The sequence below is a fragment of the Pteropus alecto genome, unplaced genomic scaffold (genome assembly GCF_000325575.1).
Source record: "Pteropus alecto unplaced genomic scaffold, ASM32557v1 scaffold24, whole genome shotgun sequence".
Lineage (NCBI taxonomy): Eukaryota > Metazoa > Chordata > Mammalia > Chiroptera > Pteropodidae > Pteropus > Pteropus alecto.
In genome coordinates this window covers 20,098,847-20,123,760 of record NW_006439192.1, presented here as the reverse complement: position 1 = coordinate 20,123,760, position 24,914 = coordinate 20,098,847, and the positions used below count along the sequence as shown (strand labels likewise).

The 24,914-nt window shown below is 35.9% G+C and overlaps 3 protein-coding genes and 1 pseudogene across 5 annotated transcripts in view; 3 read left to right on the top strand and 1 right to left on the bottom strand.

Annotated features, from left to right (window-relative positions):
- Positions 1-51: 51 nt before the first annotated feature.
- Positions 52-16,796, top strand: UFSP2 (UFM1 specific peptidase 2). Its single transcript, XM_006916388.3, has 12 exons — positions 52-178; positions 2,639-2,717; positions 3,400-3,583; positions 3,664-3,730; positions 5,907-6,064; positions 6,441-6,633; positions 7,934-8,080; positions 11,072-11,236; positions 11,438-11,562; positions 13,277-13,353; positions 14,238-14,362; positions 16,637-16,796. Exons 1-12 carry the CDS (start codon positions 176-178, stop codon positions 16,721-16,723), a joined length of 1,410 nt encoding a protein of 469 aa, XP_006916450.1. The 5' UTR covers positions 52-175; the 3' UTR covers positions 16,724-16,796.
- Positions 11,831-11,952, top strand: LOC112483498 (annotated as a pseudogene).
- Positions 16,797-16,990: 194 nt separating the features above from the next.
- Positions 16,991-19,677, bottom strand: ANKRD37 (ankyrin repeat domain 37). Of its 2 annotated transcripts, XM_006916387.3 has the most exons (5): positions 19,354-19,672; positions 19,003-19,155; positions 18,084-18,175; positions 17,351-17,554; positions 16,991-17,094 (listed from the first exon to the last, which is right to left on the bottom strand). In XM_006916387.3, coding segments are annotated over exons 1-5 (477 nt in total). In that variant the 5' UTR covers positions 19,381-19,672; the 3' UTR covers positions 16,991-17,093. The 2 variants fall into 2 exon arrangements, with proteins under 2 accessions (XP_006916449.1, XP_006916448.1); XM_006916386.3 differs by having other exon boundaries at positions 17,008-17,554; positions 19,354-19,677.
- Positions 19,678-19,710: 33 nt separating this feature from the next.
- LRP2BP (LRP2 binding protein) overlaps positions 19,711-24,914 on the top strand; it is a 28,799-nt gene continuing 23,595 nt past the window's right edge. Inside the window, exon 1 of one of the 2 annotated variants that reach the window (XM_006916385.3) lies at positions 19,711-20,845. The gene's annotated coding sequence lies outside the window, so the exon portion shown is untranslated. The other variant, XM_015592895.2, reaches the window with a different exon arrangement.

Here is a 24,914-nt window from a genome sequence, read left to right as displayed (position 1 = left end):
TTTCATTATCCAACCACGAGGAACTGCAGCGTGGTACGCCCCATGACGTACTGCCGGGCATGTTGGGAGTTGTAGTCGGCCTTCCCGGGCCCCGCCCCTCTGTGACGTCACTTCCAGGCTAGCCTCCTGGGCCCTGGGCGGATGTCTGCGCCCCTGTCAGCGCCACGCAGAAGACATGGTGAGTACCTCTGCTCGCTACTGACCCCATCGTTTCCCCTCGGACTTCGGTAGCCGCCACGAGTACGGCTTCACAGCCTTTGAAAGGAGCTGGTCCTGCCCGGGCTCACGATGGCAGCTGTGAACCCCGTGGTCTGAGTCGCCCTCTTGGCCTCCTCGCTAGGGCTGGAGGGACGTGCCCGGCACAACCTTGAATGTCCCCAGCTCAGCTGCGTATTGACGCAGGCTTCCTGCACCTTATGAATGTGTATTGAGAAGAAGGGATTGATTATTCAGCGTTTTTGAAGGTTTTGAAGAAGGATTGGACCTGGGAAAGATAGGAATAACTTGCTACAGATACTCGATACCTTTAGTTCCCGTGTGTCACACTTTTGGTTTCCTTTCTAATTGCTCAGCCAGGTCCTCCAATCCCTATCCTACGTGCGGTGGTGTTCATCAGGGATACTTTTCTTTACATCCTGTGGTTCCTCCTAAATTTGTATCCCCAGCTCAGACATGGATTCTGAGCTCCAGATCCACATATCTACTGACTGTACCTCCACTTGGGTAGATCATATGTATTTCAACCCAGCAAGTTCAAAACACTCGTCATTTCCACCTCCCCTGGTCCCACACCTGCCCTCCAGTGATCTCAACCTCAGTTAATTGTGCCACCACCCACCCTGTTGTGCATCCAAAAAACCTGGAAATCATCTTTGACAACCCTCTTCCCAACTCCAAAACGTCTGATCAGTAATCAAGTTCTATGGATTCTAACAAATGGCTCTAAATTGTCGCTCTCTGAACTCTTACCATCCGGTCCTTTCAACTATCAGATCTAACCGTCTGCCAGAATCTCTTACATGGTCTTTTAAGCAGGCCTTCCCCAATCTGTGCCCTTGCCTGGAATGGGCTCTCCCACCTCCACCTCATCTTTCTCCTTTGGAATTGTTCATACTCATACCTACCAACCCTTCTGATCTCAGCTTAAATATTATTTCTTCAGAAGTCTAGGGAGAGTCTAGTGCTCTCACGTATGACCTTTTATTGAATCATCACAATAACCATATAAGTGGTATATTTTATCATTAAATATTTTTTATTCAAATGTGTGTATAGTATTTTGTATGGTAGTATTCTGTATTTAATCAAGTTATTAAGCGCTATTTAGGTGTTTTTATTTATTTGATATGATGAACAAGAGTATGATAAGTGGACAACATTAAAGCTAAATTTGTCTTGAACTTTCCTGATTATTTCCTTAGAATAAATTCCTAGAAGCAGAATAGCACAAAGATTGTGACCTTTCAACAGATATATGGAATAAATAAAATCAATCACCTTAAAAAACGTAACAAGGGATTTGTAAATTAGAAAAACAGTAATAGTAACTACTTCATAATCTTCTGAGGATCAGAGTCATTTTAACACAATGACTTTTACATTTTAACAGTTTAGTAAATATTAGTAATTATTTACTTCCGAATATGGTCTTTCTCTATGGTGTGTTTCCTCAGCCTGTTTGAGACACATTTTGAGAATCTAATGAAATCTTTGAAACCTCTTTCCAGAGGTTCACTTCCTACTCCACCTACCCTCAACAAAATGATACATTTTATTTGTCATATGTCATCAACTACCTGAAACTCAGCATTTGGACCCAAATTAAGAACTGCTGATAGATTCAATTTTACAAGTGCTGTTTTCCATTTATAAGTTGCAGACATTTTTCTATGTTGTTAAATATTCTTGTAAAGCATGATTTTTTATGGCTGTATAATAGTCATAATTATTTAAGCCATCTCCTATTGTTGACATTTAGGTTAACATCTTTATATACACCTGAATCTTTGTGTTTTGCAGATTTCCTTAGACTAAATTCCTGAATGCAGAATCACTACTCCAAGAATGTGAATATAAGTCTTTGATTCATATTGCCACATTGCCCTATGAAGAATTCTACAGTTCATACTCCCACCATTAGTGATATATTCATTTCTTGTTATCATCTTGACCACCGGATAGATTCAGTATTTTCATCCCATTCTTAAACTAGATTTTTATCATCGATGTTTTCATGTCATTGTAAAACCCATTGTTAAAACTATAATTTAGAAATATTGCCTTACAGCAATGGTCCTCAGCTTTTTCCCATTAGAATCACTGGCACGGAGGAGCTTTTAAGTTTCCCTGTCCCTAGACCCTCCTCAGACCAATTAATCAGAAGCTCTAAGGGTGCAGCCCAGGTATCAGTATTTTAAGTTCCTCAGGTGATTTCAGTGTTGAACAAAAGTTGAGAACCCCTGATTTAGAATTTAGGGTGTTTCATTTTGTTTTTCTCTGTAAAACAAAATCAACTCATGAAATAATTTGAAAAGTCCACATTAATTAACACTTTAACCTAAATTCAGTTTGATTCGAATTTATATGAGGATGAATTTGTTTTGTTTTACAATGGAATTTTTTGTTTTATTTGTCATAGGTAACTTCGGAAACGATGGATATACTCTTCCGAATAAGAGGAGGCCTTGATCTAGCTTTTCAGCTAGCTACTAATAATGGTGGGTCTGCTAAAAAACTGTCCTTTTTGATTATAAAGTTGAACTTTGATTATAAAGATGAACTATATTGAGATTCTCACCAGTTTGCAAATGAAACTGAGAGAGAAGTAGGATAAATAAATTGTCTAAGATCATACAGTTAGTAAGTTATTTAAATTAGATTTAAACTTAGACACTGTGCTCCAGCACCACCACTAGCCTAGGGGCTCTTCTGTGAAAATTAGAAAGAAGATGTTAGAAGTAGATGAATCTTGAAAATTTTATGCTGAGTGAAGGTAGCCAGACACAAAAGGCCACTTAATGTGTGATTCCATTTATATGAAGGTCCAGAATAGGCAAATCTATAGAAACAAAAAGCAGATAAGTTGCTGCCCTCTGTAAGTGTAGAAGGAATGGGGAATGGCTGCTAATAAATACAGGATTTCTTTTGGGGTGATGAAAATGTTCTCGAATAGGTGATCATTGTGAAATCCCGTGAATATACTAAAAACAGCTTTACATGTTAAAAAATGAATTTTGTGGTCTGGATTTTATCTCATTTTTTATTAAAAAGGCAAGAAAGTTTTTTTATGATCATTGAATCTGGGGAATGGATACTTTTGCTTTTGCGTGTTTGGAAGCATTCAGGTTGAAAAGTTTTAAATTTTTCTCATGAACTTCTTTTTATATTCTTTTAATTTAGAAATTTTTATCAAAAAAGCACTAAAACATGTGCTGAGTGACCTGTCAACCAAACTTTCTTCAAATGCACTGGTGTTCAGAATTCGCCACAGTTCAGTATATATATGGCCTAACAGTGACATAAACAGCATTCCAGGAGAACTGACTGATAGTTCCGCTTGTAAGAGCATCATGCGCTTTATTCAGTGAGTATGTCTGAAGATTGCTAAAAATATTTTCAGAACATCTTTCATGTTATAAACATCTTTGTGTATTAAAAATTTAGATTTGAACAGGAAGAAGACACAAAACAAAAATTCATGAGAAAGAAAGACAAAAAGTTATCAGACACGGTAAGTGAATCACCTGTCCTTTTAGTGGTAAAAATTTTAAGTCCTTGAATTTGGAATTGAATGAGATTTTAGGGAGTATTTAATCCATCTCTTAGTTTTTTACAGAGCAGGTTATTGAGGTCCGGAAAGATAAGTGATGTGCAGAAGCTATATCTCTGTTTTACATATTTAGACTTCTGTCCCATTATAATACTTATCTTAAAATTTTTTGAATACTTTCTTTGTTCCCACAAAAATAAAACAACTCAAGTACATTTACACAAAGTATTTAAAAAATAAATAGAAAGGAATCATTCTGAAACATGACAGTGACACATTATGCTGTGTGAGATAGTAAATAATAAATGATTTACTTTTCTTCACACTGTTCTTGGTTCTTTTGATTGTTGAACCATTATGAGTACCTTCCTGCCATGTGCCACAAACTTTGCCAGACATTGTAGATAAAAAATGGAGCTACTTCTTCAAGGCAGGAAGTTGTATGAAATTAATTTACTTTAGTGTTTTTCCAGGTTGGTAGGGGAAGATAGCATGGATGCAAGGTTGGAGAGGTGGGCAGGGGACACTTCAGAAAAAGCTCAAATAAACCAGTAGCTATGGTAGCTATGATAATAGAAGAGAAAGGAAACAGATATTAAAGAGATAAAATGGATTACACTTGGAAACTAATTGGATATGAGATGACCAGTTTCTTGCTTGGATAAAAAGGGAAGTTGGCGAAGACATGAGGTCAGTTTGGCACATGAGCTGTTAGTTTTACCAATTTGGAGTATACACAGAAATTGTGGGCTATAAATAATTATTTGAGAATTACTAGTAGGTAGAGCTTGACATTTTGAGGAGTACAAGTCAGTTATTTTGTAGAAAGTTCTTCAGTTTGGGTTCGTTATATTCTTCCTCGTGATTAGATTCAGGTTGTGCACTGTTGGTGGGAATACCAGAGAAGTAATGTTATGTCCTTCTCCGCACATAACATTGCAGAGGCATATGCTCTCAGTTTGTTCCTAGTATAGGTGACATTAACTTTGATCACTTAATGAATGTGGTATCTTCCACTTTTCTTTACTGTAAGGGTACTATTTTTTCCCCTTATAATTAGGAAGTATCTCATGGGAAGATACTTCGAGATAATGTAATATCCTATTACTCATCAAATTTTTACCCACCACTTCTAGCATCAGTTAGTAATTTTTGCCAGAATCCAATATTAGTCTGATGGTTGTGAAGTGATTTTTTTTCTGAGTGGTGATTTTTCCTTCCATATTTATTAGATAACATTATACTATGAGAAGAGCTTTTCCTTTACCTTATTTATCTATTATCTGCACAGAAGCATGGATTCTTATTTTATGCAATTATTATTATGCTATTATTATTTTGATGCTCCTAATTTTCAAGATTTGGCTGATAGAAACTTCTTCAAGCTAGTCGCAGTGTTTTTTTGACACTGTATCTTTAAGTACTTCCTACCTTCTTCCATCAGCTTTTTCAGGCACATCATGGAGTTTTCCCTGTTCCAACTCAGCAATCACCCATTTCTCTAAGGACTGTGTACCTGCATACATCCATACATCCATACTAATATATACACACACATACATAACATATATGCTCATATTTATCTATGTAAATCATATTTATACCTCCAGTTCTATTTCAACCTCACATAGTTCCTAACATTTTCCCAGGGAGAAACCTGACTTACAGTATCCTCAATATTTTCCTAAATCTGTTCAATATACAAAAACTATTTTCAGAATTGTTCATACCACTGTCAAAATCAAATCTGTTAGAGTTCAGTATTTGTTTAGTTCTTTGTGTCTTTAGAGCAGGATTATATAGTTTAAAAGTTCCTTTAGTATATGGTTATTGTATCTTGTTCACTTGATTTTTGTTTTTAATTTTTAAGTCTATACAAAAGTAGAGAGAATCGTGTAATGAACCCTGGTGAAGCTATGCCAGCTTTAACACTGATCATCAATACATGGTCATTCTGATTTCATCTTCACTCCCTACTCACTCTCCACCTCTCCTCAGATTATTTTGACGCAGAGAAGAAGTTTTGTTAGGATTTGAGCTTTAAACAATTTTCTGTAATATAGTTTTTGTCCTTAAAAAGTCCTTTTATTTAGTGTTCACTGTACTATAAGTTGACTGCTACTGTTTATCTCTATAGCATCAAATAGTAAATATAGATCTTATGCTGGAAATGTCAACCTCTCTGGCAGCCATAACCCCCATCATTGAAAGAGAAAGCGGAGGACACCACTATGTTAATATGACTTTACCGGTTGATGCAGTTTTATCTGTCGCTCCAGAAGAAACATGGGGAAAGTAAGTATATTATAGTACTGCCGCATTTAAATGAGGACCCTGCCCCAAAGTAATCTGAGTCCATTTCTGAGTATCATATAAGCATATCCAAGGTGGTGGTGGTTATTTTTACTATGATTTATTCCTTGTTTAATATTAAACTAATCATCTAGTAATTAAATATTTATTTGGAGAAAGTACGGTACAAAACTTGTAGGGCTTTCTCTTTATCTACTCAGAGGAAATATAGAGTTTATTTAACTTTTCATAATTTAGACTTCCTTAATAAATTTGGTCCAATTAAGTTTTTTTTACTATATCAGGGATATATTAACTCCATACTTTATCTTAGCCACTGTAACTTTGGTTAATGCACGTGTATATTTTCCTCCCACAGAGTTCGTAAACTTCTAGTTGATGCAATTCATAATCAACTAACTGATATGGAAAAATGCATTTTGAAATATATGAAAGGAACATCTATCGTGGTCCCTGAGCCACTGCACTTTTTATTACCAGGGGAAAAAAAATTGGTAACAATTTCATATCCATCAGGAATTCCAGATGGTCAGCTGCAGGCCTATAGAAAGGTAAGACAAGTTCCTTTATTCTTGTAAAATGGTAAAATGACTGTCATTCATTTTATATTTAATTACATATTTCTAGTAAGTGGAAATTATTTTATGGTTAAACTTTACAGTATGGAAACAATATTAGTTTAATATAGCATTTAATTTCTGTTCTAGAACTTTTTTAAATATTACAAATGAAAAAATATATTAAACCCATATGTAACATTTTAATTATATATGCTCAATGTGGTTCATATATTCTATGAAATTTTTTATTTTTCCATAATAAAATAAAGAAATGAAAAGATGCTTAAATACATACCTAGAGCAGCTGATGAATGTTAATAAATACCTTTTCCCTTCCATTCAAATTTGTGATAAAGACTAGATTACAATTAGGGAATGGAAATTAGGATTTATGCTAATTCTAATTAGGATTTATGATAATACACTATCCCCCACTTCCCAGGGTTATTTGGGTTTTATTAAAGGCATTCAAAGAAATGAGATTTACTGGCAAAATGACTAGTTTTAGAGTGCCAGTTTTTGATGTGTGACTTTGCCTGGCACCCATCAAAGTGTACCATGGATGCATCTTCCTAATCTCTGTCCCTGAGAAGAGATGTAATACTGTACCTCTCTGTAAGTGCTAGCTGAATTGACTTGCAGAGGCAATAGCTACAGGAGCTAATGACCCCATTCAAACTGCTAGAGCGTATAGGAGATATGAAAAAGAAAATGTCAAACTTTTCAAGGTAACTATTACATATTTTTATACAATTGGGAATATTTTCTCATTTTAAACGTGTATTTTTATTTTGATGCTATATTGGTTGGTTTCATACCACCAGTTTCTACTCTGAAATTTAATCACTATCCTTTATATTTAAGTACTTTAAGCATGATTTTTCAAAATATTTTGATATAATTATGTCATTGTCATTAGTTATAATTTACTCATTTATAAGGCTGTTTGAAAACCAGTCTTAATCCTGGATGTATTTTAACAGACTGTGTTATAATAAATAATTAATTTTAAATTATTGGTCTCTCACGCTTAGCAAATTGTTTTTATTTTTCTATGTTCCCTTCCAGTTTCTACCCATATACATAAACAAAAATAAATCTTAATCGATTTTAGTTTATTCTCACTCCCTTTGACCTTAGTCAATTAAATCATAAGAGTGTTTGATAACTTTTATAACTAATATGTAGTTCATTTCCTATGTTTTATATCTTTAGTTTGAGTTTATTTACCAACTAGGAATCCAAATCATTTAACTTTTTTGGTCTTTCTTATGATTCTTATTTCCTTTAGGAGTTACATGATCTCTTCAATCTGCCTCATAACCGACCTTATTTCAAAAGGTCCAATGCTTATCACTTTCCAGATGAACCATACAAAGATGGTTACATTAGAAATCCACATGCTTATCTCAATCCACCTAACATAGAGACTGGTATGGTGAGTTTAATAATTATTTATGAGAGTCAATTGATCATTAATGTCATTAGTTTTTTATTTATACCCAGTGGAATTTGTAAGGATTGATCCATAATGTATGTCATCCCTAAAACATAATTTACTATCCATTTCTTTTAATAATCATTGCTTAAGATAGCAGTAATTCACAGTGTTCTAAAATGGTTAGAAATATATAGTATGTACCACATTACTAAAATTCCATTCCCTAATTTCTTTAAAGACTTGTCCATTTTATTTTCATTCTGAACCTGAGAAATCATGCTAATTAAGGGGATATTCTACTCAAATCACACTGTAACAGAAGTCTGATAAAAGTACTTTTCTGTGCAGCATGGACCGGGTTGCAAGGGGTAGGTCTTTACTAAAAGTCACTGAAATACGGAGTGTGGGGGAAGGGTTCCTGTAAGGATGCGTGTAGGCCAGTAAGAAAAGATCTCATGGGCATCCAAGAATAGGAATACTTGTATAGGAATGTACAGCTGGGCCTCTTAGTACAAAGCAGCTGCTTCAGTCCTGGGCCTACATTGACTTCTTGATGGTATTTCTGCTGCTTTTGATCGTAACTGGCCTATTCCTTCCCCTTATCTTTTCTCAGCCTCATAGCTTCTGTTCCTTTTGTTAGGTGAATTATTTCAGCCTGTGTATAACTTTTCCCTTCTCTTCCTCACAGCTGCTCATTGTATGCATCTGTTCAGCCTCATCCCCTGCTACTTTCTGCCTGATTCACACTGCACCTCTCAATTTGAATCCCTAAGAGAGGAAAACTTGGCCCTCTTGTCGTGGCATTTATTCAGGACCTGCTGAGTCTCCAAGCACTTTGTAAGGGAATTTTAAGAATTAAAAATGAATACATGATACAGTGTCTACCCTAAAGGAGTAAAGGGGCCACCCTTCTAGTCCTGGCCATCAGAGTGCACTTGGGACAACAGTTCCACCTGCAGAGCTACGGGCAGACCAGCTTCCCCTAGAAAGATCTTGGCTGGGCACTTACTGTTACATGTATAGATAAGTGATAGTATATGATTTCACTTATTTCACTTATATAGGAGGAAATCTTGAGACCTCTTACTAGTTAAAAATCTTGCTGTCACAGTCATGGAGCCATAGAATCGAAAAACTTAAGAGTCTCAAACAATATAACTCTTGATGGTCTTCTAATTATTACATTAATTTTCTCTCTCAGACTGTATGTGAAACTCCTTTAGGGTAGATGTGGTATCATATAGTCAGTTTTAATTCTTAATACTTCCTTACAAAGTACCCGGACATTCAAAAGGTACTGAATAAATGCTGATTTTTGATAATGAAATGGTTCATTATCTCTATTAGAGATACAAGAAGCATTTATATTTTTAAAAATTTATTATGTAACATTTGATGTGTACGTATAACACATATGTAAATTGTAAAGCATAGTAAGGAAATGAACACTGGCAAACTCCTTACCCAGTTTAAGAACTAGAACATCACCAGTCTACCTTGTGTGTTCCTCCGCCTCCTCCCATCCTTGAGAGGAACTATTATACTGAGTTTTATGTTCATCATTCACTTCCCTGTTTTAAAATAGTTTCATCATAGATGTATATAGTTCTTCAACAATATAGTTTTTAATTTTTCTTGATTTTGAGATTTATAAAAAGTGTCATTGTATGTATAGTTTTCTATAACTCACTTTTCACTCAATATTGCATATCTAAACTAAGATTTATCCATGGTATTGTGTCTAACTATAGTTCAGTTATCTTTATTGCTGTATAGTATACCTTTGTATGATTTTTTTTCAGGATTTTTACTATTTAGACAACCCTGACTAGTCCAGGAATAGTCCAGGAAAATCTCCCCATCTTAAAAGCCTTTATTTAATCACATCTACAAAGACCTTTTTCTTTCTTTCCATGTAAGGTAGCATCCACAGGTTCCAGGGATTAGGTGTTTTGGGGGCCAATTCTCAACCTGTCATAATTGTCTAGTTATAAATTTTCTATGTGTGGTTGGTTAAGAATATATATATTCTCTAATTATTGGGTGAAGATTTTATATTTGTCCATGACTCTTCTTACCTAATTTTTAAAACGCAATACTAGTTTGTCAAAAAAGACTCATATCCCTAGCATTATACTACAAGAAAGAATTTATATGACACTGGCCCTTATTTAAGAATCTTTAAATAGCATACCTGGGCTATAATCATGGCAGGTTTACAAAATTGCAGAAACATTCTTCCTATCCCATTATATGAATGCTTCATTTGTTCATTCCTTTATTCCTTCCTTTATTCATTCACCATTTATTCAAAAAACATTTATTGACTATTAACTGTTTACCAAGTCCATTGCATTAGCTTGGGCCCTGAAATAACACAGTATACACCCTTACTGAACTCACATAGTAGTGTGGGTAGGGAGATATTTGAATAATAATGTGTCAAATATTTGAAAAAAAATTAAAGCAGGTGTTTTGAAAAAAAAAATTAAAGCAGGATAGAGAGTGACAACCAGGGCAGAGGTGGGTGGTGAGGGAGTGAGCATGCCATTTTTGGATGGAAAAATCAGGGAAGGCGTCTCTGACATTTGAACAGAGAGACCTGAGTGAAGTAATGGTGCAAGCTCTAAAATTATATGGGAAAAGAGTATTCCAGGCAGACGACACCATAAGGCTCTGATATCAGATTGTCTCTGGCATATCTGAATCTAAAGCAGAGCGAGCAACACGGCAAAGTGGAAGGAGATGAAATTGGAGAGGAGGCCAGCATGCAGCACTTGACAGGCCTTATATATCCTTTGGTAAGGGCTTTGGACATTTAGTAAAAAGCCAAGACAATATAATGTTGAACTGTCGTTCTTTAAAGGCATTTTTATAAGGAACTAAAGGAACAGTCTAGCTCTGAATACAGTAAACTTGACTCAGGTGTGTGTAAAGAATATATGCATCTGAAGTTAATATTTTACTATATTCATTCTTTTTATGTAGATTTATGCAGTCCAGGGCATATACGGTTATCATCACTACATGCAGGATCGGATTGATGACAATGGCTGGGGCTGTGCTTATCGGTCTCTGCAGACTATCTGCTCTTGGTTCAAACACCAAGGATACACAGAGAGATCCATTCCAACACACAGAGAAATTCAGCAGGTATAGAACATGCCATTTTAAATTATAATCAATTGTACAGTTCATTAGCCCTTAATATGTCATTAATAATTATTACCTCATGGTACAGACTTATTTCTGTTTTGAAGGAAAAAATATATTGGTAATCAAGGAAAATGCCCTAAGTGTAATTTCTAATAGTTATCTTGTATATGGGTTTTTTGTATTTTTAAATACATAAAGGCTCTAGTTGATGCTGGGGACAAACCAGCAACATTTGTCGGATCAAGGCAGTGGATTGGATCTATCGAAGTACAGCTGGTACTGAACCAACTGATTGGTATAACTTCAAAAATACTGTTTGTCAGGTAAGGACACATTAAGAAATTACAAAAATCATTTCAAACAAGTTTGTCATTTTATTAAAATTATCAAAATATTATATTTTTTCCACACATTTGTTTTCACTCCTTTTCTTCTTCCACATTGCTTCATTGTTTTATAAACCTAATTTTTCTTAACCCTAAACTTTTTTTGGTTAATGTTTAGAAGACTGAAGTTTATGAGTAAACTCTGTAATATATACTTTTATGATTGCAGCCTAATGTTAGCCGCAAGTAGAAAAACTTGGAAATAGTCTACAGCCATGCTACCCTGAACAAGCCTGATCTTGTCTGATCTCAGAAGCTAAGCAGGGTCAGGCCCGGTTAGTACTTGGATGGGAGACCACCTAGGAAGAAGACCAGGTGCTGTAGGCATAAAACATGAAATAAAATAAAAAAATAAGGAACTGTAAGCTGACAAGGTCCTTGCAATCTGTGAGGTTAACCAAGGGTTGCCTCCCTTAAAAAATTAAAAAAAAAAAAAGAAAAGAAAAACTTGGAAATATGTCAACTTTGAGTGAAGTTATAGAAAATCAAGTTTTTATGCTCAAGTCTTTAAAAAGTCTTGAAAGCAGAAAATCAAATGTTGATTTATGACTGACCTTTCTGTTTACTTCCTGTTCTTTCTCTTAAGATGTTAATAAACGAACATGTCCATATGTCTGAATAACATGTTCATTTCAGTCTTTCCAGTATAGCTTAACTATAATCCTGACATTAAAATATGAGCAAATCTAAATTAAATAAGATCAATTTTTGTGGCCATAACTGGCTTCCTCATTTTATGAGCTGTATAAGATAGAAAAAATAATTTTCTATCATGGCAACCTTGATTAATTCAGTAACATCCTTATTTATCCATGTACTTGAATACATCTTGTTTCACAGTTGCAGCCTGGATCAGCTATGGAAATCGGTGCTAATAAATAAATGATAGATTAAGTAGTGAAGCATATGGTGATTAAAAAGTGAAAGTTTTATTGCTTCTCGGCCTTTAGCTAAGATCAGGTGTAAAAAATGAAAGTTTTGGCACATTAAAACATTATACATTCTTTACTGGGCAAGAGCTAAAGTTTAGTACCACCTGGCACCTCCAATCTAAAAAATATCTTCCTTCATCTGTCCATCTTTCTCTTCTCAAAAGTACAACTTGTACAGGATGTTGAAATATTCCCTAAAAATATGTTGTACTCTAAAGCATTTTGTAAATTTTCACATTAGTTTTACAGACATTGTCTATTTTACTCCTAGAATCTCCTGTCGTATAGACAGGGCAGGTATTATTTGTCCCAATTTAAAAATGAAGAAATACAGACTAAGAGTCTGACAGCAAGAAGACAAAAACCAAAGGCTTAAAATTCATTCTTCTGAAATTAAATCCACCTATAAAAGCCCCCTGAACATCAAGGTAACTGTTTTCAATCTCATGTTAAAAATCCAAGACCTTTATGCAGTTCCAGAAATGAAGAGTTAAGGTCTTCTTGCTTCTTTCCTAACACATTTAGTGGCCTTAAATATTTAGAAAGGTTATGTTGCTCTAACTTGCTCTCTCAGTTGGTTCCCTACCACTTAAATTTGTTTTAGTTTTTTTCAGTAATCAAAAGAGAAAACAAAAAGGTAGAAAACATTGGTTCTTAAGCTCATTATTAGACCATAGTGTTTTAAATAATTCTTCTGATAGAAAATGGTTTCTTTCTAGCCAAGGTTCTGAAATGGCCTCGCAAGGACGGGAACTGGCCAATCATTTCCAGAGTGAAGGAACTCCAGTAATGATCGGTACGGTGTTTGGATATCTTGGGCTCCTTTGGTAGAGTGGAGAGTATGTAAAACTTACCATTAATATAAATATTTAATGTCACATAAAATCAGTCATTTTAGAACATTTTAAAATTAGCTTTTATACCGTACAGATTGACCTCTGGATATTTTAAACTTTGCAAGGCAGGAGGAAAGTTATAAAAAAGATTATAATAACCAAAAGAAAAGGCTAAGAAGAGAAATGATAACTGTGTTCATATAAAGAGTTGAAAGCAGTATGGAAAAGAGGTTATGGTCACTCAACTGAGCACCCTATGTCCTTTCTGTCACTAACTTGGCTGGCTGTGTTGCATTATTGCTAATTGCTTAACCTCTGGGCTTTATTTGTAAAATAAAGGATTGGATTAGCTATTCTAAAGATTTGTGATTCTGTGAGGAATAAGACTTGTTCATTGATGGCAGAAAGCAAGCTAAGAGGGGTATGTAGAAAATGGAAGTAGGCTAATTTCAGCAGAATATCAGAAAGAACTGAATGAGTGGATGGCTTCATGGGAAGTACTCAGAGCAGGGGGCGCACGCCCATCTGCTGAGAGTGGTACCAGCAGTGATTGTCACTGTGTTCAGAGTTTAGTGCCCTCTATGGCACTTCCTAAATCCACTTTAGATAATTTTGTGGCTATGGCAGTGGAATATAAACCTTATATGATTATAGATATGATAATATCTTTTCTATCTTAAGGATATGATTTTATCTTTTCAGAATGTATTTGACATTGTGGTCTTTCATGATATAGGCTAGTCAAAATTTTAATGCTGTTAGGTCAGTTAATCGTTTTAAATTGAAATTGAGTAGGAAGTTATTAACATACACCCTCTCATATTTCATATTTCCTCTTCTGTAGGGGGAGGAGTTTTGGCCCACACCATACTAGGAGTTGCATGGAATGAGATTACAGGGCAGATAAAATTTCTGATTTTAGACCCACATTATACAGGTGCTGAAGATCTGCAAGTTATTTTGGAAAAGGTAGGTATCTGTTTAACACAAATTTACATGCAAGGCAAAGGATAGTAAACTGGTTGTTAACAAAAAGAGTACAGACTGAGGGCAAAGATCCTCCCTGTAAGGAGGTATCTCAGGCTGTGACACTCTCTAGACAGGGGGTACCGGAGGGAACTAAAGTAAAATTGCAAAAGACAAAATTTAGTTTAGATTTATATAAAGACTCTCTCAGTTATTAAACTTAATAATGGGACACAAAGCTCATAAATGTATTCCTATCGAAATTTTACTGCTTTGCATAAATAAATATATTATGGTTTATCAATGCCTTGAAATTGGAGAGTGGGGTATATAACCTTTATAATTTTAGAAATTAGCGAAAAATAGCTGAGCAATATGTTGGATATTACGGAGGCTTGACTATTTTTAATTTATTTACATATAACTTAATCTCATTCTATAAGGGATTTGAATAGAATAATGGAATTGCTCTATTAGCACATATAAGAAACCATGAAGCCAATGCTTGGCTATCAGTAGAACTATTAACTCTCACATAACTCAAGAATCTAGGGCACTGTCTTAGTCCATTCGGGGTGGTATAACAGAATACCATATACTGGGTGGCTTATAAACAACAGAAATTTATTTCTCACAGTTCTGGGGACTGGGAAATCCAAGATCAAGGCACATGCAGATTCACTGAAGGCCTTCTTCCTAGTTCATAGACAGCAGTCTTTTTCACTGTGTTCACTTGTTGGGAGGGATGAAGGACCTTTCTAGGGCCTCTTTAATGAAGGCACTAATCCTATTCCTGAGGGCTTCACCTCCATAACCTGGTTACCTTCCAAAGGCCCCAACTTCAAATATCATCACATTGGGAATTAGTTTTAACATATGCATTTTGGAGGGACACAAATATTCAGTCAATAGCAGGGGCCTTTGGGAAAGTTCTGCCTCTGCCTCAACCCTCTTGTGAAACTTTCCTGTTTGACATTCCCAGGCCAGTCACCTCAAAGGAAAGAAGCATGGCTCCCCTATCTACTCTCATCTATTTCTGGTTTGGGGACCCTTGCTACTCACTTCTCTTTAAAAACATTGACTCTGGTTACCTGGAGAAGGCCTACATGTGTGAAAGGATCCCAAAAAGATTAAACAGAAATAGAATAAGCCTTTTTTCTATTTATCATTAAGAAAACAGATTTTAGGACATTAAATTAATTAGAGTTTTGCTAAAGATAAGCTTATTTTTGTATAGAAACAGGTCTCAAACAGAATCAACCAAACTTAATGGCTGGGAGCAGTGGGAGTAGGAATGGTAGAGGATTTTAAAAATTTTTTTTACTTTCATCTCGCTTGCATTTTTACAATGTGTACCTTATTTCTGCAATCAGAAAAAGAAAAATGAAAGAATTAAGAGCATCTCCACTCAATCCTCCTGCCTCCACACTAGAAAAGAGAGCTAACACACCATCTTCTGTAAGAACTATGAACTTTGACTTTAGGTCCCCGCCAGAATAACCTGAACTTCTGAGTCAGTCAGGATAAGGAATAAGACTTCTACTGGTCACTCACTCAGTGATATTTTAAGAGTCCTAGCTAGCCTCCTCACAAGTATTTTGCAAACAAAGCATTTCATTTCAGAATGATATAACACAGATTAGTTGTTAGCTGTGTCTTTAAGAAATCAATGGCCCTAGAAGAAATTTGATAAAACTTTTATATTCACAATGAGATTTTGTTTGAAAGTAATTTTCTCTGCTGTGGTAAAGGATTGATACTGACATAGAGAATGGAAAATGGAATGATTACAGCCTGAGGGAAATGAAGGGCGTGGAATGCAATTTAAGGGGCAAGCTCAGATTTCTCACTACCATATTTCCTCATAGCTCAGATGCCTCTGCGTGATACATATTACAGTCTTTTATGGACTGCTAAGAAAAACAAACTGCTAATTAAGCTATCACATGCCATCCACTGCCAGAATTGTAAACCGATATATCTTAGAATTAATAAAATGTGGAATTTGGAGTATAGTTACCACAAGGAAGCTTTTCTCTTTTTTTTTTATGATTTCTATGATTAAATACCATAGAATTTAAAAAAATAATAATTCTATCTGAAATAGAAATGAGTTACTTTTCTATGCTTTATAGGAATTCAGGTCTTTGAATTATATAGGTATTTAGGGTCTTATTCCACGATCCTGCTGACAGAGCAGGATTGTAAAATGTTACAATTTTGATCCTATAGACCCGTAACTATAAAATGTTTTCTTTTCCCTTCTTTCAAATCTAGGGCTGGTGTGGATGGAAAGGCCCAGATTTTTGGAACAAGGATGCTTACTATAACTTATGTCTTCCTCAGCGACCAAATATTATTTAAGATATCTTGGAGTCAAAGACAGTAGTAAGTTTACTATAAATTTAATAAAAAATACATTTAATTTCAGATTAAATCCTGGGTGTAGTTTGATGGTTTAACCTATAACTTTTGTCAAAGGTTGTAAATACTACACAAAAGAATTTATTCTTTAGACATTCCTTTAATGACTTAACAGACAAAGAATGCACAACCAAAATATAACAGGCATGTAAATACATGTATTCTTAAAGGTTATCTTCACTTAGAAGAAAGTTTTCCTCCTTCTTAGAAGGAATTTAGACCTGATGAGCGACATGCCATAGCTTATAGCTGAACAGTAGATCTGCACGAAGTGAAGGCCTCTTCAAACCTCTTCATAACCAACATGACATCTATTGTTGAAAAACATAGGCAAGTTTTTAATACTAAAAACTTTTTCAAAGAGTTGATCTCTCCAAGCTTTCACCTTGCAGGACAATTTTTGGTCTCTAGAATTGAGTAGCAGTTACTATAACCAGTATTAAAATGTTAAATGAGGATGAAAAGATATACTAGAAATAAGACTGCTAATATTCAAATGAATCAGTAAATTCTGGGCTAAATAAAGAGATCCTTGAGGGAAGAAGAAACAAACTATGAGTTACTTACCAACACTTCCTTTTCCCATTTGTATTTTCTGCACTTCCAAAACTTCGTTTCAGTCTGAGCATTGGAACACAGTGATCTCTATCGGATTGTTCACTTGGTGTTTTTGTCTGCATACATTTAATTGTTGTAAGAAACTTAGCACATTCTGGAAATCCATATGACCAAGCAAGATCTTCAGCTGTTTGCCCATTCTTATTACATAAACTGAATTTAAAACAAAAATTGAGTTATAAAAATTGACAGTTGTTTAGCCTTTTTAAAAAAATACCTTCCTAACAAAGGAGCTTTGGGCTCATACAAATGTTGATTGCAAATAGAAGAGGTAAAGGAAGCATAGAGAAATTCCATTTTTGCTCACTATTGTATCTTCAGTGGCTAGCAGAGTCCAGCAAGAGTGGGCATTCCAGTTTTGAATGAATGAAAGAGTATTCTGTGTTCAGTACAATGAATAAGTACCAAAGTCCGTGAGAACTTCTATAGAATGTTTTCCTAAACCAAAACTAAGGTGTAATACTGCCATAATAGATGAGCAGAACTATGCCTCTGATTGCTCAGGATCAGTTTTTTATTTATTCAGATTGAATACTAGCAGATGTTAAACAGTTAGAGTTAACATTTAAATAATAACACTAAATTATCAATTAAGCAAGCATCATTTTAAAAAGCACATGTAATTAAGCTTCAGCAGTCTGATTAATTTAATACATTTTAAAGCCACTGAGTTTATACTTACTCAATTTGGGCATCACTAGCTACAAGCAGGCTAAGGCATTCCAGGCTTCCAACTTTTGCTGCCTTGTGTAGTGGAGCTTCTCCAAAAACATCCTTAAAGATAAGACAGCACATTTTAGTCTCTCCTCAAAACACCCAAGTTGGTGGGTGAAGTCTATTTATTGTTTGAGGAAACTATCTGAGGTAGTTACATTGTACTGGACTGAATTTTTTCTTCAATTTTTTTTTTTTATAAAGTTCATTTGGTATGCTGTTAAGTACAAAGTTTTCATTAATAAATATGTGCAGCCACATATATTAAAATTTAAGTAAATAAAAGCAAAATAGAGTTCTAAAGAAGTAAAAAGTTTATAATTTAAAATTCACCATACTTTATTTAGTCAATGAAAGATGCAGACTACCATAACAAAGTTCTGTAGGAAATTATAATGGTCGTGAGCATGCCTCACAAATATTTCAGTTGCTATACTGAGATTTTTCATTCGATGATGTCGTAATTGTACCTATGTATGCTTCCAGTGTACTAGCTGGTAGCCGTATATATTTCTAATGAATACTTGTAATGTGGCTAGTCTGAACTGAAATGTGCTATAAATGTAAAATACACATAGCATTGAGAAAACATATGAAAAGAAAATGTAAAATATCTATCAGTAATGTTTTATATTGATTACATATTGAAATAATACTTTGGATAAATTGGGCTAAATTATAAAATTAATTTCATGTTTCATTTTACATAATGTGGCTATTACAAAATTTTAAATTACGTTATGTGTCTTGCATTATATTTCTATTGGACATCGCTGCTATAGACATGTTTATAACAACTGAATATTTTGGCGTCTAAGAAATGTTTATGTGGATTTGGGGTGAGGGGAGGGGTGCACACACACAGTAACAATCTGTTACCTAGTTACCTGTTGGTTGAGGTCAGCGCCCATTTGCAACTGCCAGAGGAGCAAGCAAGCACAGCCACCACCTGCGGCCAAGTGGACAGGCGACTGCTGGCAGGGATCCGGGGGTGCATTGACGGAGGCCCCGGCCTCCAGCAGATCCTTCAAACTATCCACCTGCGGAAAAATAACAGCTCCAGCATCCCTCTTGCCTTTGTCCTGTCCCACGCCCGCCTGGGGTTGAAAACCTTCTAACTAAAGAAGCTTGACTCAGCAGCACCCAGTGGTCAGTCCACTGTCACCCGTGCTAGCGCTCCCAAGAAGGCAGACATCTGGAAGCTTAAGCCTGTAGGACAAAAAGGGCCCCAGTCTTACCTCTGAGTTGAAATCAAGAAACAGCATTTCCCCACCTAAAGCAGAGGACAGGAGTCCTTGGGCGTGCAGAGCGGTGTAGCCCTTGCTGCACACTGGCAGGTAAGAGTGCACAAGCAGCCCAAGTGCGGGAGAATTTAAAGATCTCCGAGGCAGGCTGGCTGGCGGGCCCCTCACTGCTGCGCCCCAGCTCTGGCAGCGCTCCAACAGCCTAACCCTTGGCTGCGGTGCCCTTCCCAGCCCAGCGGCTGCCGCACGTACACAAACACTGGCATGTGCAACCCGGAACCAGGGGCTGCTGGCTAGGTGGAGGGAGGAGGAAGCGGCGCGGGCCCGCCAGCCGATTGGGAGCCAGGCCCGCCCGCCTGTGGGCGGGGCCCTGGCACCCCACCCCACCCCCCCACGGAGCCCTGTGCGCTTGCGCCAGGGAAGGCGGCCTCGGAGCTGTTGGGACTCAGCGGCATCCATAAGGCACGCAGAGTTTGACACGTCTCACACTAGCGTGCCCAGCATTTTAGTCCCTGTGGAGAAGTGGGAGTCGCGGACGAATGTTTTGGTTTCTGCTAACACGCACGTAACCAGGAAACGAGGGAGCAATAAGGAGCCCTACAGCACCACCTTTGGAAGAGACTAAGCGTGGTGCTGGCGCCGTGTCCCCCGCTCTCAGCTCCGGAGGAAAGAATGAGGGTTTCTTATGCCTTCAAGTTCAAAATGGCCCCAGCTCGCTTCTGTTACCTACAACCAGGACAGTTAAGAAAGAAAACGAGAGCCGAGGGGTGTGGGGAGTACTGTGAGCTAAGGGCATAGGTTTTACCACAAGGACTGTCCCACCCCCAAACTTAAATGATTTATCAAACCTGACCCATTTGGGTTTAAGATGAAACCATGCCCATATTGAGAAATCCTGTAAAATAAACCAACCACTGTATCGTGTTCCCTCCTGGAGATAGGTTAAAATACACTCCTGGACTTGTCCTTTGAGGAAATAGAGAAAGTCCAAGCTATTAAACTTGAGCTTGCTGAGACCGGGACGACAGGAAGGAAGGGGAAACGTGTGTTTGCCCTCACACATGGAGAGAGTTCACAGATAAATGAAGAGACCCAGGCCAAGGGCTTTTATGACATTGGGCTCCTCCCCACTGGCAGGGCTTACTGAACATCTGAGCTGCTCAGGGGGGAAAGCAGGGGTGGGGGAAATGGCTCTCTTGGAGCTCTTTATACTGTTTAACTTAAGTTATTCCTTTTTTGTAAAATTTTAGAAACAGACTTCCTGACTTCAAATTGTAGCCCTTGACCGCATGTATAATCTCTTGATTATCTTTTCTTAAGCACTGTTTTAGCTTTATCTAGCTAAAAACTAAAGCTCCAGTCATATATTTCCTTTCCCTAAAAAAGTCTTCAGTGAGTCCCTTCTATCTACTGATACTTTTGAAGACTGAAAAATAGATATGTTTATTATTATGCTTCTCTAGGACAAGCTCATTGTTCTCTAAAAGTAAGTAGCCTTTCGGTTATAATTTTGGTTACAGCATATTGTTTATTATTATAATTTTGGTTACAGCATATTATTTTTTAATAAGAGCCATACGATAATTTTGCAATGATAAATTTATATTACTGTACTGATGGCACTGACCCAAGGGGTAGTTTTAAACATTTTTATTCATATGCATGCTTGAACTTAGATGTGGATATATATTCAAACACATATAGAAACATGCTTTCGTTCTGTATTTTTTATATTTAAGCTATTTACAGTTCCTTTTTATGATATTTAAAGAACATACTGCAAAGATATTGTCAGATAAGGAGAACACATGTCCATATTGCCAGTTTGCCTTTTCTCATGTTTATCAATTAGGTAAGCACTTTTTTTTAAAGCATATAATTAAGCTTCAGGTTTGCACAGATGTTTATTTTCAGGAATTCTTAACTAATACAAGGTATTATCAGAGAAGTTCTTAGTTCTAAACATATGTACTGCAATTAACATATAATGGGATATTTGTGTGATGAATGTGCCTACATCCTTTTCCTTTAAAAGAGGATTCTGTTCAGCATGCATTAAGTCTGGTAATTATTGTTAACTTCCTGTTACATATGTAAGTTTCACAAGGAAAGAGAATTTAGTGAATTGTTAAATCTTTCCTCCCTTTAATCACTATGCACTTGCCCACTGTCTTATCTAGGTATCCAGTTTACCCTTAGTAATGGGCCTAAAAGCTTTCTTAAAACTGAACAAAGCTAGTGGAGCACAAAAATACACAGAATCAATACATTTGTAGGACAATATCTTATTGACAAGTGACTGGAGTTTTTAGTAAACATGTAGCCAGTGGGATCAATTTTTTAAAAGAGGAAGATAGTCTAAGATGCATATTCAACATGTACTCTTCTAAGCAGTGCTAGTTCCACTTTTGTTTAAGTTACTGGTAAAAGTGTTTCCAGAAGGCAGATGTCATTCGAATGAGCGCTTAAAAAGATGTTGAATGATGATTAAGTGACCAAATGAATGAAAAATATGTGCTGAGTCTTGAAGGGTATATAAGAGTTCGCTAGGTAGTTCAGGAAGGGCAGAGTATTTCTAAGAAGTGTAAAATATTTTCCAGTGTTGAGAGAACTGTGTGTAAAGTCTGATTGCAGTAAATGTTACACATACAGCAGTGATGTGAAATAAAGAAAAAGATTTACAAATGAGAAGTTATATTAAATGATCCCTAATGTCGATTCCAATTTATTATTATAGTAAATTGATATTGAGCACTTACTATGCCCAAAGATTAATACAAATAGGTATTATTATCTTCTTTTTACAGGAAAGGAAACTCAGGCTTGGAGGGATTCAATAACTTGTCTAAGGTGATATCATTATTAAAGGGTGGAGCTGGAACTCAAGTAGTTTGACTACAGAGCCCACATTCTGATTATAGCTACATTTTAAAATAATTTTGGTCTTTGTTGGTAAATTCAAAGCTATTAAGATTGGCTTCTTTAAGCAAGAGAAAGTCCTTAGAATTATTACAATCCATAGAAAAACAACTCTTTCATATAATGATGGATGTTAATGTAGCCTTGTTTCTAGAATTGAATCTCCCACAGTGTTTAGTCCAGTATTTGGTGGAACCAATACATAGGCTAATTTCATCTGTTTTCTGTGTGCCTTTGTTGACCAAAAAAGTGATTGCAAAACATTCCCTAAGTGTACAGCATTGAAAGGAGGAGTGTTTGGCAATACCTACTAATCCCCATTTATCATTATTATATAAAATGTAATTAAATTATATATAATTAGTAATAATTCCATGTAAAATTCTATCTCTAAAGCAAATAAAGTAATATAAAGTAAAACTAAAATTCTCAATAGTTGGCTTGGTTTCACATGTTTTACTTAAATCTCTTGAGAACTTCCTAACTTCAAAACATTTTCAAGTTATATTCATCAAACACTTCTGAGTATAACGTCCTTATTGTTTATTGCCAGTCATTCCACTGAGCCTTAAAAGGAACTAAATATTTTATTATTAAAAATGAAGTATGGCAAATATACTTATGTAGCTCATATACTGAAGATGATATATCACTCTAGATAAGAAATCTTCAAAAACAGAAAGTGATAGCCAGATTTGAAATTTCAATAAAGGGTCCTTGGTTTTCAAAGTTTATTGAAAATGACTTTGAATTAATCGAATATAATTTAGGCCTTCGTTGGCATTGGCAGTCAGGAAACCCATGATCCCAGTATGAGTGTAAAAACAAAAGGATTTCCCACAAAGAAAATTTTTATTCACTTTAATAAACTCTTTCAGCTTTGATTACTCAAACTTCTTGGGGAAGGTGATAAATTGTATAGTAATTCTAAACAATTGCTGCACCAGGACATTGTGGCACAAAAAATTTAAATAGATAAAGGATACTCATCCTCTTCCATGATATTTAATTCCTAAGAGCCTATAATCTCGAGGGCTCTGATCGGTTCAATGGTAACATTTATTTAAATGTCTACTTCTTCATTGTTTTGATAAGAACTAGGAAAACTTGGAGGGTGTCATTATTTTGTCATTTCCCCTCTTAGGCATGTGTCTTCCTCCTTTCAATGAAATGTTGTAGAAATTACCAATAATTAATTCATAAAACCGAATGCACTAGGGGAAAGAGCAAAAAATTGGTCTTTAAAATTAAAACTTTAGATGGGAAGAGCTAGGTTGCTATTGTTTGAAAGGGCAGGTCCCAGGTAAGCAAGTAGAGAAGGCTATAATGAGCCATATGGTCCTGGATTTGTTGAAGACACAAATATGAACACAGCTCAATATAGATACAAATGGATAGATACTGAAATAATTATGTGTGTATACATAATACATTTCTTAGTTCTGCCTACTGTAAGAGGGCCTAGAAGCAGTGACACCCCAGTAGCAATGAACACAGCTAGTGTTCAACCTTGGTTTCTAATATATTCTTCCAGTAAAAGAAACCAGAGCTCCTTGGAGAAACTGCTGATACTAAGGGAGGGGCAGGGAAAATACAAGATGAGCCTGGAGCATTTTGTAGTGCTAGAAAGTAAGGAAGTGCTCAAAAACAAAAGGATGGGTACATGTCAAAGGGATACAGAAATCAACCTGAAAGAACTCCCAACGGCCAAAGTTGGAACAACCTGAACAACATAATTTACTGTTGGATTAGAATTCAATAAAATAGATATCCGTGGTCCATACTGATATAAATAATTGAATAAATAAAGAAACGTGAGAGAAAAGACAATTCTTCCTTACAAAAAAATTCTAAACACTTCCTGTAGAAACTTCGTGCTCCAGGAAGTGGAGACCAATCATCCCCTCACCCTGCCCACTTGAGTGTTGGTTACACATAATGACTTGCTTCCAAAGAGTAGAATCTAGGAAGCGGGGGAAAAACGGTAATTTTACAGTGGAGAAACCTCTCAAACACTGCCTTGGCCAGATAATTGTTAATATCAGTGATAAGTCATGCTAATAGCATGCACACCTGGCATGATGTGGTGAGGTCACTTTGCCTCTTGATATTCTTTCCTAAAGCCCATAACCCAAGTCTAGCCATAAGTAAAACATCAAATAAACTCAAATTGGGAGACGTCTGTGGGATAGCTGACCAGTATTCCTCAAAACTCAATGTTATAAAAAACAAGTAAAATCTGAGAAACTCGCAGACCAGAGGGGGCTAGGAGACGTGATGACTAAATGTAGTATGGTCACCTGGACGGGATTCTGGAACAGAAAAAGGATATTAGTGGAAAACTAGTGAAATTAGTGAAATCCAAATGTAGGGCTTACTTCATGGTAATGTACCAATTTTGCTTTCTTAGTTATGACTAATATACCATAATACTGTAACATTAACGAAAGAAGAAACAGGGTGAGGGAATTCTCTGTGCTATCTTTGCAACTTTTCTGCAAATCTCAAATTATTCTAAAATATAATGTTTATTCTAAAAAAGACTCTAGGTAACAAAATTAAACCACTGAGTGAGAAGCGAGAGCTGTAATTCTTAAGAAAACTAAATTGAATGCTTTCAAAGTTATCAAGTTGCT

Bases quoted from the DNA above. Each gene is read 5' to 3' on its own strand.
- UFSP2 (XM_006916388.3), top strand. The intron at 6,634-7,933 runs GTAAGACAAGTT...TATTTCCTTTAG, and splicing joins AGCTGCAGGCCTATAGAAAG to GAGTTACATGATCTCTTCAA. The intron at 13,354-14,237 runs GTACGGTGTTTG...CCTCTTCTGTAG, and splicing joins AGGAACTCCAGTAATGATCG to GGGGAGGAGTTTTGGCCCAC.
- ANKRD37 (XM_006916386.3), bottom strand. From the start codon at position 19,380: ATGCTGTTTCTTGATTTCAACTCAGAG. The intron at 19,156-19,353 runs GTAAGACTGGGG...ATTTTTCCGCAG, and splicing joins TTCTTGATTTCAACTCAGAG to GTGGATAGTTTGAAGGATCT. The intron at 18,176-19,002 runs GTAACTAGGTAA...CTTATCTTTAAG, and splicing joins GCGCTGACCTCAACCAACAG to GATGTTTTTGGAGAAGCTCC.